This window comes from Nicrophorus vespilloides, unplaced genomic scaffold (assembly GCF_001412225.1).
Source record: "Nicrophorus vespilloides isolate i.1.1-1 unplaced genomic scaffold, Nicve_v1.0, whole genome shotgun sequence".
Taxonomy (NCBI): Eukaryota; Metazoa; Arthropoda; class Insecta; order Coleoptera; family Silphidae; genus Nicrophorus; species Nicrophorus vespilloides.
In genome coordinates, this window is record NW_017100093.1 from 401,034 (window position 1) to 413,789 (window position 12,756).

Genomic DNA, 12,756 nt, shown 5'->3' on the forward strand with positions numbered 1-12,756 from the left:
GCTGTCCACTATAAATTTACCTTATGTTAGTAACAAACAAAAAAAGCTGACGACGAAGCAACCAACAGTCTGATAATAATATTTGATTCACACCTTCACTACCTGCAATAATTCAATCATTCAAATCCGATCCCTAAAATTGTTGATTTTTAATTCCTTTATTAAAAATACTGTACGTGATTTATTATTTATCGTACTCAGGTTTCGAGTAATACGTGAATAAGCATTAAACAACTATTTTTTTAATCTCATTTATACATTTACATATAAATCACGTATTGGATGCAAGTAAAAGCGAATATTTTTTGATTCATAATGGATATTTCTAATGTTCGCTTCTAGAGTGATGTTGGAATAATTGAAAGCGGTTTCAATATCAATAAAAGCGATTCGAATAGAGTGGGCTTAATATTTAAGTAGCATTAGTACGCTGGAAAAGCAGTCGCAATTAATATATGTTAAAGATGTTAATGAGAATCTAGAAAGGGAGAAACACTAATTGCGACAAGTCTATAATCTATAATTAATTAAGCCCATTGGCTCATTCCTGCAGCGAAATCATTGCCGCGCTAAACGTATGTTTATTGTATTACATGATCTTGATTTGTAATAGTGAATGGTTGGAATCGCTCGCAGAGAGGCAAAAATATCTAATAAGAATAAATAGATGGAGAGAGGAAACGACGTTTCAGGTATGCGATGCGATAAGGCACGTTATTTTTGTGTGGATTGTTACTACTTCTCGTTTTTCTTCCTCTCTTTTTTTATTCATTCTCTCCGGTCTACTATTATTATTATTTCATTTTACCGTTACCGGAATAGATTATTGAGAAAACCAGGACAGGAGGAGGGAAATATACGTTATGAGTGGTTGAGGGCAGGTGAAGTGCTTGAGCTTATACCCTGCAGACTTCGTGAATTGTCACGACGGCGTACTTTTCTCACGGTGCACGATTAGCATCTACATTGCTGATTCTAACAAGCGGAGAGACAAAGGGTCTATGCCGCAGCAACTTGGGCCATCCGCCCAGGTTCATCTTGAGAATTCCGAGTAACTAACAAACCTTAATCTCTTCCGGACGACGACCTAACTAACAGCTCCGAGAAGATCATCTAGAACGATGATTAGTCTTCGATGTAGATATGATCCAATCGGAAATTATAATATATAAAATAAAAGAATGAAAGGAAATGAAGCGCGGAGTTAATTCGTGGCCGGATAAAAACGTTGATTGTTTGAATTACAATCGTTGCTTGTGGTGCATCAATTTAGTATATATAAATTGGCTCGCGGCGTTTGCAGCGTAGTGGATGAAGCAGCATCAAGAACAAAATGCCGCACACAGCATGAGTTGCTAATGAGCCATCGGAACTAAAATTTATCTGAACGAGTTTAACCATTGATATTTTATGTCGGTTTAATGTATACAATAAACCACGATAACATAAAACCTAAGTAGACTACCAAGTCCGAGAGCCTTGTTTTCGTAGCCCATCAAACACCTTGATAACCATTATCATTGCGCGACACAAGCGCCTCTCGTACCAAATGCATTGCCATTAAACCGCATAGGTGTTGTTTTCTTTGATTACGTAAATGTGTATGTATATGTGTGTGTTCGTTTTCTATGTTCGTTTTTCTTTGGCTTCGGTTATGAATGTGTCGGCAGTAAGCACGCAGTGTGCCTTCTATTAGCGGCCCGGAGGCAGCAAGTGCTTTTCTTCACATAACTAGGTTTAGACGTGGCGTCCGGAATCCATCCCGGGTCAGGATAGGTCAAACGCCCTCAAAGAAAACACTTGCAAATACAAATACAGTGAGCTCGCCGTGTTTATGATACGTTGAGTCAAGTCAGTCGTTTTGGCTCATAGGAAAACCAAGATTGAATCAAATTGCATAACGAAATGGCGAACGGATCATTTTTCTCATGCGGGTCTCCCCCTCATCATCAACATCATATTATTATTTGATTTTCTTTATTTTTCATCTCCTTTTTCTCCTTCTCCATCGGCGGATGATTTTATTTATTGCATTTCATTCATCATGCGCCGACAAAATGTTTATCCGATAAAGTTTAGCTCCGATTGTAATCTCCGTGGGGTTTTGTGAGCGTTTGACCCGGCCGTTCCTCGGGTTCAATTTTATAATAACTCCGAGCAACTATAACAATACATACAAAGCACGATCTGTCTTGTCTCCGTTTAAAATGCAATGTTCCTTCCTCGGAGATATTACCTGAAGATATTTAAAAGCTGATTGAAGTCCTTGATTTAGCTCTACATCTCCTTCACTCTTTCTCCATGTTGAATTACCATTCTCTCTTTCTCTCTCACTGCCTCCTTCTCGATTTCTTTCTTCCTTTCTACTTCCCGGTAGAATAGATGCAATTGCCCCGCTGCGAGCAGCGGTGACAAATTGCATTATTATATCGCGCACAGATCTCTCCGCATTATTTGCATAAATACAGGATACTTATGAAACGAATCATTATTGCCCATTACTAGTCTTGAATATTGCTTATCGGAAAGCATCATCGGAATCGATAAATGATTCATCATGCAATAACAATATTACATTTAACTGAAACAAATATGAAGTAACTTAAATTAACTTCTTATTCGTTTAATATGTTGCTATATCCACTAATAAAATCTGATTTTTCTGTAGTAAAATCCTTTCATACTATGTATAATTAAATACTCCTATTAAATACCAGTACTCCAAACTATTACAAATTCTTGTTACTATTGTGGTCTGAGAATTGCAATATTTCGCTCTAACGAAACTTATTAGATTTATCACGATGTAAATTTGTTCTTCGATGATTTTTGTTATTGTGTTTGACAAGTAATATAATATTTGAATTTTATCTGTTCCAGGATCTCCACCGTTGACCGGGACCGGTACAGTGAAGATAATAGTGCAGGATGTGAACGATAACAGTCCAGAATTCAAGCGTCAGTCTTATAGGGCTACGATAAAGGAGAATAGTGCAATCGGTTCGTGGGTGCTTTCACCCGTGGCGACCGACCGAGACGTCGGTCTGAATGCTAAGTTGCGGTACAGCCTTCTCGGCGAGAAAGTGGATAGATTCAAAATAATCCAAGATACAGGCGTCATAACCACCAACACGTACTTGGACCGCGAGGAGTTGGATGTGTATCATTTAACTTTAATGGCCCAAGATTGTTCGACGACCGAGCCGAGGGCAACAGCTGTTAATTTAACAATCACCGTGCTGGACGAGAACGATAACTCGCCTGTATTTTTGTCCGCGAAATACGAAGTTTACATTTCCGATAAAACCAAGTCCGGGCAATTCGTGTTCGGCGCAAAGGCGATTGATAACGACGTGGGCGCAAACAGCAAAATTACGTATCACCTAACAGGTGAACACGCTAACCTTTTTACCATAAATCCTGAAAGTGGAGTCATTAAAGCCGTAACGGACCTCTATAAAAATGCACGAGATGTGTTCGCTCTGCAAATAGAAGCGATAGACGGAGGAGCGGTCCGTAGATCGGCGCAAACAGAAGTCATCATCCATTTGAAATCGGCCCACCTCTTTCCCACCTTCAGCTCGCCCATCGACACCCAGTTCACGCTCATGGAAAACGCGGAAGAGGGCAAACTTATTACCAAAGTTAGAGCAACTTCGCCCAAGAAGGGATCCACAGGTGCCATCGAATATGCAATCGCAGGGGGAAACTTGGGCGACGCCCTGAAAATTGACAAAATCAGTGGCGAAGTCCAAGTCGACGGGAAGGGCTTGGATTATGAAACTACCAACAAATACGAAGTGTGGGTAGAGGCCAGAGATTCCGATAACCCTCCGCTCAGGAGTGTAATTAAATTAATCATTAACGTCACAGACGCAAACGATAATGCCCCGGTGCTAAGCAGTCCACTTTATAATGCCACAGTTCTCGAAGAGGAAACGCCAGCTCTGCTGGTAACCACTGTCTTGGCCACCGACAAAGATTCCGGCAAGAATGGCCAAGTATTCTACAGACTTGTTGATGATTTCGATTCCTTCGAGATTGATGAAGAGAACGGAGAGATCTACACAACCATTAAATTGGACAGGGAAGAGATAGCCACTTACGAGTTGACAGTAGAAGCTGTTGACCACGGTAGTCCCGAATTATCGGGTTCGGCCACTGTAGTGGTGACTGTTCTCGACAAAAACGACAACCCTCCGAGATTTACAAGACTGTTCAGCGTCAATGTAACAGAAAATGCAGAAATTGGATCGTTCGTGATTCGCGTAACGAGCTCAGATCGGGATATTGGAGATAATGCAAATGCTACATACAGTTTCACTGAGAACCCGGGTGAAAAGTTCAAAATTGATCCAATTAGCGGTAATGTCACGGTGGTTGGTAACTTGGACCGTGAGCATCAAGATGAATACCTCCTGAAGGTTGTGGCCATCGACGGAGCTTGGAGAATAGAAACAACCTTAACCATAACGATTCAAGATCAAAACGACAATGCACCAGAATTCGAACATTCTTACTACAGCTTCAACTTCCCCGAACTTCAGCAGAACGTGGTGCTGGTGGGACAGGTTTCGGCTGCGGATCGCGACAAGCAAGGTCCCAATTCCGTTATCAGCTATTCGCTGCAACAACCGTCAGACCTGTTCACCGTTGATCCAGCTTCCGGTGAAATTTTCAGCAAACAGAGTCTTAAGTACAAGTACACGCAACTGGAATCGTCACCGGAGAATATTTATTCGTTAACAATATTAGCGACAGATAACGGGAAGCCGCCGATGTCATCGGAATGTTTGATTACAATCAATGTCGTCGATGCAAATAATAATGCTCCGAAATTCGAACAGCACGACTACTTGTCTCCAGTTCCGGAAGATGCTGACGAGGGTCAGAGATTAATACAAATCGTAGCAAGAGACGATTTAGATTACGGAATTAACGCCGAGATTGTGTATTCAATCGTCGGAGGGAATGGTACTAATCATTATGATGTGGATAAGAGCACCGGTTGGATTTCTCTGAAGAAGAAAGTTAAAGGAGTGGGCAGCACATACATATTGAGAATTCGAGCCACGGATAAGGGGATACCGGCGCAGCACGATGAGACTTCCGTCACACTAATCGTCACTGGGGAAAACAAGTACACGCCTGTCTTCACTGCATTGAGCTATCAAGTCATTGTTCCAGAAAATGAACCCATCGGCTCAACGATATTAACAGTCAGCGCTGCGGACGGAGACAAAGGTCCGAACGGAATGGTCAGATATGAAATATCTGCCGGCAACGAAAGAAAAGAATTTGCGGTCGATGCTGTTACCGGAGCAGTCACAATTTTACAACCGCTTGATTATGATACCGTCCAAGAGTATCATCTCAATATCACTGCATTCGATCGCGGCTTCCATTCCCTCAATGCTACCGCTATGCTAACCATTACACTGACAGATATCAACGATAACTCTCCCACTTTCAATCAGACCATTTACGAAGGTTTCATTGCCGAAAATTTACCTGCAAACAGTTTTGTCTACCAAGTAAATGCAACGGATCTAGATTCACCCAAGAACGCCAAAATACAATTCTCATTTTCGGGTGGGGATGGCAGAGATCTATTCACCATCAACAAGGATACCGGCGTTGTATTAACGAAAGAAAGTTTCGATTATGAAGAGAAAGAGGAATATCATCTGAAAATTATCGCCGCCAATCCAGATTCGAATATGTATGGTGAAACCGAATTAATAGTTCATATCACTGGTGTCAATGAATTCTATCCGCATTTCATACAGCCCGTTTTCCATTTCGACGTGTCCGAGTCCACCGAAATTGGAACGAGCATCGGAACAATACAAGCCACAGATCAGGATTCTGGTGAAGATGGCAATGTGTATTATTTGTTCGTAGGATCTTCGAACCATCGTCGATTTAGCATAAACCCAGTGACTGGAGTCATTAGCGTATCCAGGAATTTAGATAGAGAAACTCAAAGTCGTGTCGTACTAACTGTGCTGGCAAAGAATGCCGGAGGAATTAGAGGTAACGATACGGACGAAGCACAAGTTATTATTGCAATTCAAGACGGCAATGATCCACCAGAATTTCTGCAGAAACTTTACCGAACAAATATTTCTGAAGGGGCGACAATTGGAACAAAAGTTACAACAGTTAAGGCTGTTGATAAAGACGTCAGACCGCAAAATAACCAATTTAGTTATTCAATATTGGGTGGAAACCTAGAACACGCTTTCAAAATTGATCCGCAAACTGGAGAAATCGAAACGATGCGTCTGCTAGATAGGGAAACTATTGCAAAATACAATCTAATCGTTGGAGGAATTGATACAGGCATACCTCCGCAAACTGGCAGTGCAACTGTTGAAATACATGTCACAGATATCAATGACAATGGGCCAATATTCGATTCTCCTCAAGTGCATGGACAAGTCTCTGAAAATGAACCACTTGGTACTAAAATTATGACTTTGTCAGCCACTGATCCAGATTTACCACCAAATGGTGCTCCATTCGCTTACCGTATTATAGGTGGAAAACACGCCGATTACGTGAAACTTGATAAACACACTGGTATAATGGTTACAACTAAAGTGATCGACAGGGAAACCACACCAGAATTAGATTTATTAGTGGAGGTTGAAGATAATGGTATGCCCAAAATGAAATCGCAGCATATCGTCAGAGTAACAATATTGGATCAAAACGACAGCCCATCTACATCGCGTTCAGCTCACGTATTAGTTTATGCATTCAACGGTGCTTTTCCTATTGGAAAAATTGCTGAAGTACAACCAAACGATCCTGATACAACTGGAGATTATAGATGTAAGATTCTAGATATGCAAGCTACAGGAAATATACTATCCATTCCTTCCAAATGCAACTTATTTACTTCGAGAATTACTCCATACCAAGGTTATTCTTTATCCATTATTGGTAACGACGGCAAACATCAAGATGTAACTTCAACTGTAACTGTAGAATTCATAAACTTCGATAATGCAACAGTTGACAACTCGATAACCATCCGCATAGCTAATATGTCTGCTCAATATTTTCTGGCCAACAATTACCGAGGATTTTTAGATTTGCTGAAGAATATATTCCCACAAACAGACAATATAATTCTTTATGGTCTTTATGAATCAAGCAATGCATTAGAATTGACCATCGCAGTGAAATCCACAAATAACTTCCAACCAAAACACTATGTGACTGATAAAATCATCAGAAAACAAGCGTCTGTAAACAGTCTGTTCCAGAAGGAGACGAAAATTAATTACTCTCCGTGTAATAAAAATACTTGTGAAAATGGCGGTGTTTGCACTGAAAACATTTCTGTTAATAAGTCTACTCAGATTACGAATTCTCCGAATATCGTGTTTACTTCACCCTTAGTTAAGCATGACTTCAGCTGCCAATGCACAGACGGTTTTACCGGACCAAATTGCAATCATAAACAAGATCCGTGTCTACCGAATCCATGCAAATCGGGTGGACAATGTAGAAGGCAGGGATTCAACTTCCAATGCATTTGTCCAGCCAATAAGGATGGAAAATTCTGCGAGCTAGAAAGAGGCGACGCGTGTTCCGAGAGTCCCTGTCATAATGGAGGAACTTGCAGAGAAACCAACGGTGGTTCTTCATTCTTCTGTTTGTGTCGTCCCGGATACCGAGGCAACCAGTGCGAAATCTTAGTGGACTCGTGCAGACCGAATCCGTGCATGCACGGTGGATTGTGCGTTGGATTGAAACCGGGTTACAAATGCAGCTGCACGGAAGGCAGATACGGAAGACATTGCGAAAACTCGACGTTCGGATTCAAAGAACTGTCGTTCATGTCGTTCCCCACCTTGGACTCGGCAACCAATGATTTGACGTTCATATTCGCAACAACGAAACCAGACTCCTTGTTAGTTTATAATTATGGTTTGTATACCGGAGGTAGAAGCGATTTCGTTGCCATTGAATTGGTGAATGGACGAGCGGTATTCTCATTTGGTGGCGCAAGAACGGCAATAACTTCGATAAGTGTAGGTGGCAAATCCGGCAATTTGGCTAATGGAAATTGGCACAAAATAATTGCCACGAGGAACGGCCGTGTTATTTCGCTGAGTGTAGCTGCGTGTTCCGATCAAGGGGATATATGCGAAGATTGCAAACCAGATGATTCAACTTGCTACGCAGATGATATTGGACCGTCTGGGTATGTTAATTAGAATCTCTCTAATCCGCATCGAACATAATTAATAATTGTATGGTCTTTATTTACAGAACATTAAATTTCAACAACAATCCAGTTATGATTGGTGGTTTGAGAAGCGCAGATCCAGTGCTAGAGCGTCCAGGACAAGTACATTCCGATGATTTGGTCGGCTGTGTGCATAGTGTTACAATCAACGGACGCCAGTTGAACTTGAGTAGACCAATTGAATCGTACGGCGTTGATTCGTCATGTGGAAGGAAGGGTTCGTGCAAGGCATCCTTCGTCGACAAATGCGGCGGTTTTGGAGAATGCTTGGATCGATGGCATACAACTAGCTGTAAATGTGGCTCAAACATTATAGCTCCTAATTGCAATAAAGCTCTGGAGGCTCTAAAATTCAGCAACGGTGGTTATATGGAGTTCGTAATCTCTAAAAAGCACACGAGGATGCAATTATTAGAATCTCTTTACGGTGGATCGACCTGGTACCATCAAAGAAAAACTAGATCGATTTCACAGCAGATCAATTCATCGCCCAGTAAACAGATTAGCTTTTTGTTCCGCACAATGAACCCAAATGGAATATTATTTTATGCGGCCAGTAATAAGCATTATACCAGTCTGGAGCTGAATAATGGACAATTAGTTTATATTAGCAATTTGAGCACGGTGATTAATACAACTGAAATGCATCACGAAATTACCGATGGAAAGTGGCATAATGTCACCTTATATTCCCATGCCAGAGGGTTGAAAATTTACCTAGACAATAGAATGGTAGGGGACGAATTGGATGCTGCTAGTGTCCATGACTTTTTAGATCCGTATTTGAATTATCTGTCGGTTGGTGGTGTTGCGGCCAATATGTATTATAAAGAGAAACTACAATATTTCGAAGGGTGCATCGTTAATTTCACCGTCAATAATGAAATTCAACCGTTAAATGGTTCCGGAAGCATCTTTAACGAAACAATCTTGAAAGGCAAAGTCATCGCCGGTTGCAGTGGAACTATAGGATTAGGTGCGGTCGCAGCACCAGATCCATTGAGTATTGGAATTACATTAGTGATAGTTTTCTTCGTTGTACTTTTGGTTGCTATCCTAGTATCTTTTGTGGTGTTCAGATTGAGAAAGCAGAACAAAGAGAAATCTGGTGTACCCGGCAGTCCCTCAGGAATGCACAGCAAACAAAATGGTAATACGACGATGTTAAATGCGAACGGATTGCTAAACAGTGTCACAGATAATGTGCTTTCACGCTCGCTGCACGCTAATGAAACATCTATGGGTTATCACTCGGAGAACGGAGATGTGATCAGAGGCATTGGCGGCCATCCAATTGTTGGGCCAGAACTGATTTCTAAGAAATTTAAAGAAAGGGAAATTATGCAGAACGAGTTGCAAAGATCGCAAAGGCCAGATATTATCGAGAGAGAGGTGTTAAGTAAATCTACGCCAATTAGAGAAGATCACCATCCGCCCATGCCTCCCTCGAACAATCATCCACACGACCACGGACCGAACGACCTTAATTCCGAAGTTCCCGAACATTATGATTTAGAAAATGCCAGTAGCATTGCACCATCAGACATCGATATTATTTATCATTACAAAGGATACAGGGAAGCAGCTGGAATGCGAAAATATAAAGCCACACCTCCTCCAGTTAGCGGATATCATCACAAGCATGCAACAGCTCAAGCCCAAGCCCAGCATCGACATTCACCCCATCATCCAACAGGATTTCCACCAAGGGCACCCCCGGTGACAGGATCAGTTTCACGTCCTCATCAAAGTACTCCCTTGGCTCGTCTAAGCCCCAGCAGCGAAATGAGCGCACAGCAGCCGAGAATTTTAACGCTGCACGACATAAGCGGGAAGCCTCTGCAGAGTGCTCTTCTGGCCACGACCTCGAGTTCAGGAGGTGTCGGAAAGGATGTTCTGCATAGCAACAGCGAAAGAAGTTTAAATAGTCCCGTAATGTCCCAACTGAGTGGACAAAGTTCTGCGAGTCGGAAGGTTACAGCACCGCCAGTCACTTCAGCATCCCCAGGGATGGGCTTAACCGCCGAAGAGATAGAAAGACTGAATGCTAGACCGCGCACCTCGAGTCTAGTATCTACACTGGATGCTGTTTCTAGTTCAAGTGAAGCCCCACGAGGTACAGTGCCAAATCATTTATCACACATGCATCACTCTCCAGTACCTGAAACTCATCATAGTTCATCCACAACCGACGAGAGTGGCAACGATAGTTTTACGTGCTCAGAAATCGAATACGACAATGCCAGTTTAGCTGGCGACAAATACAAGCAGAACGAGCAGGAGAATAGAAGAAGCAACAGCAGCATGTCCAACAAGAACAACATGCCACCGCCATCGTATGATGGATTCGATTCATCCTACAGAGGATCTATGAGCACTCTAGTTGCCAGCGACGACGAACTCGGTGGGGTTCTTTATCGACCTCCGACGGGTTCATCATCGAACACCGCACTCGGATGGGATTACTTGCTCAACTGGGGCCCAAACTTCGAGAGCCTAGCCGGAGTATTCAAAGACATAGCGGAATTACCAGACACTGTTAACGGCCGGGTTCCAAATTCACTTAGGCTAACAAACGCAACGAAACCCTCTGAAGAATACGTGTAAATGCAATTTTTAATATTTAGTAGTGATTTCAAAAAGACTTATTTTGCAATTTTTTAATAACCTTGTATCAAGGATTATATATAAATACGTTTTTATTTTGTTTGCTCTTGCCATATTACTTTTACTATGTATTATTTTGTGAATAAATATTTTAGTATTATAGGTTCCTCTTCCTCCTTATATATTAAATAATGTATTTTGTAAATATATTTTGTTTTAAAGAAAACTACAAACTATTTTTTGTCAATAAAATTTAAAAAAGTAATAAACAAATAAATAAAATTTCATTGTTTTTATTCTTGTTTAAAATACACACATGAATCTATTAAAAAATAAATGAAACTTCCATTAATAGTTTATTCCACATTAAATTAAACGTCTGTAACATTGTACAATAATTGGTTGTTAAAAATAAAATACTACAAAATATTGGTAACATCTTCATCATATTATACTTATTATTATACTCCAACAATAATAAGTTCAAAATTGCCGTTTATAAACTAAAACTAAGTAAAAACGAAAAAATAATACAATTTAAAATGTTAAAAACCATACTAAATATGTCATAATAAATATACATTAAAAATATTAAGCCAAGTTATGTATACATAAATATATTAATCTTATTTTATTTGTTTATTTCTCGTTTAAATTGGCTTGTATAATAGTGTTGTTACATACTTCTTTCTGTACCTATGTGTCGCACTTAAAACCATCACCCCTTCTTTAATGGATAATGCATAAAGATGGTTCAGCATCACATGGTTTGGCTCGGGTAATAATGTAGGTTCACACTAAAAAAAAACATTCAGATTGAAACTTCACATTTCCTTAATATATAAATACAACTTACAGATAATGGTGTGTCCTTGTTTAAAATAACCTGCAATAAATGGGGTGGTAAAAAGGGAGGACCTGCAACCTTTTCCCATGGTTTGTTTGCAGGGATTTCTTGTGAATATTCTTTTTGCATTTCACCTGGAGCATTTTCACTATCCTTGTCCAAGGCTTCAAATACCTCAAAATCTGATTTACGGACTGAAATTTCATTGTTTTTAGTACCAATGTCATTCACAACAACTTTAGTGCCAGGATCATTTCTCCACTCCCCATCAACATAGAACTTATATTGATGTTCGCCTTCTGGTAAATCAATGATGGTTACAAAATCACCATGACTTTTTACCATTGGAATTGTTTTCCATTCACTGAAAGTACCACTGATGTATACATCTTTGCCACCCCCTTCCCATCTAAAGACAGTTGGAGTCTTATCACTAACTGTGGTACCTAAACAACATTAATTAATTTAGTAACTATTGAAATAAATAATATCAGAAACAAACCTTCTGATACAGTATTTGCCCTTTGTCTAGTTGGTGGCTCAAATTGTACCTCCCTAGCAACTGGTTTTGTGAAATATGGTTCCTCATCCTCCTGAGAACCTTGCAGTGATAGCACTTTATGTTCTGGCTTTTTATCAAAATTAAATGCTTGATTTTCTTCTTTCGATGGTGACGAAGGAACGGTTTCTCCAGACTTGTGACGATCCCTTGGAACACCACTACTACCAGCGTTACCCATATTTAAATGAATGCACTGAAATTACTTGAATTTAAACCAAAATACTCTTCCTATTTACATGTTAGAAATTGTAACCTAAACACACAAAGTGACACACGTCAAAGCCAGTCAAAACATTAGTAATATCACTGAACTTGTGCACAGCAATGAACACGAATATTTTATGAAATTTTATTCTTTACAATTACTTTCAAAACACATATACCATATGATTTGGCTTTGTGTTGGTGATAAAACGTAAACAAATATTAGCTTTAAAATTATAGCAATTTACATGTAAAATGATAATAATGACA

The 12,756-nt window shown here is 40.2% G+C and overlaps 2 protein-coding genes across 3 annotated transcripts in view; one reads left to right on the plus strand and one right to left on the minus strand.

Annotated features, from left to right (window-relative positions):
* LOC108567652 (cadherin-related tumor suppressor) overlaps positions 1-10,890 on the plus strand; it is a 140,590-nt gene extending 129,700 nt beyond the window's left edge. Inside the window, exons 9-10 of the mRNA XM_017928247.1 lie at positions 2,881-8,221; positions 8,290-10,890. Coding sequence (XP_017783736.1) covers positions 2,881-8,221; positions 8,290-10,873 — 7,925 coding nt within the window. The 3' untranslated portion in view covers positions 10,874-10,890. The remainder of the gene's footprint in view (positions 1-2,880; positions 8,222-8,289) is intronic.
* A 564-nt stretch (positions 10,891-11,454) lies between these two features.
* On the minus strand, positions 11,455-12,720 carry LOC108567643 (5'-AMP-activated protein kinase subunit beta-1). 2 transcript variants are annotated; one of them, XM_017928238.1, is made up of 4 exons: positions 12,536-12,720; positions 12,223-12,475; positions 11,730-12,166; positions 11,455-11,670 (listed from the first exon to the last, which is right to left on the minus strand). In XM_017928238.1, the coding sequence occupies exons 2-4, from the start codon at positions 12,458-12,460 to the stop codon at positions 11,524-11,526; spliced, it is 822 nt and encodes a 273-aa protein (XP_017783727.1). In that variant the 5' UTR covers positions 12,461-12,475; positions 12,536-12,720; the 3' UTR covers positions 11,455-11,523. The 2 variants fall into 2 exon arrangements, with proteins under 2 accessions (XP_017783727.1, XP_017783726.1); XM_017928237.1 differs by having other exon boundaries at positions 11,456-11,670; positions 12,223-12,720.
* Between the last annotated feature and the right edge of the window lie 36 nt (positions 12,721-12,756).

Excerpts from the sequence above, each read along its gene's own strand:
- LOC108567643 (XM_017928238.1), bottom strand. The coding sequence starts at position 12,460 with ATGGGTAACGCTGGTAGTAGTGGTGTTCCAAGGGATCGTCACAAGTCT. Across the intron at positions 12,167-12,222 it reads GGCAAATACTGTATCAGAAG|GTACCACAGTTAGTGATAAG; the intron begins GTTTGTTTCTGA and ends AATGTTGTTTAG. Across the intron at positions 11,671-11,729 it reads ACAAGGACACACCATTATCT|TGTGAACCTACATTATTACC; the intron begins GTAAGTTGTATT and ends GTTTTTTTTTAG.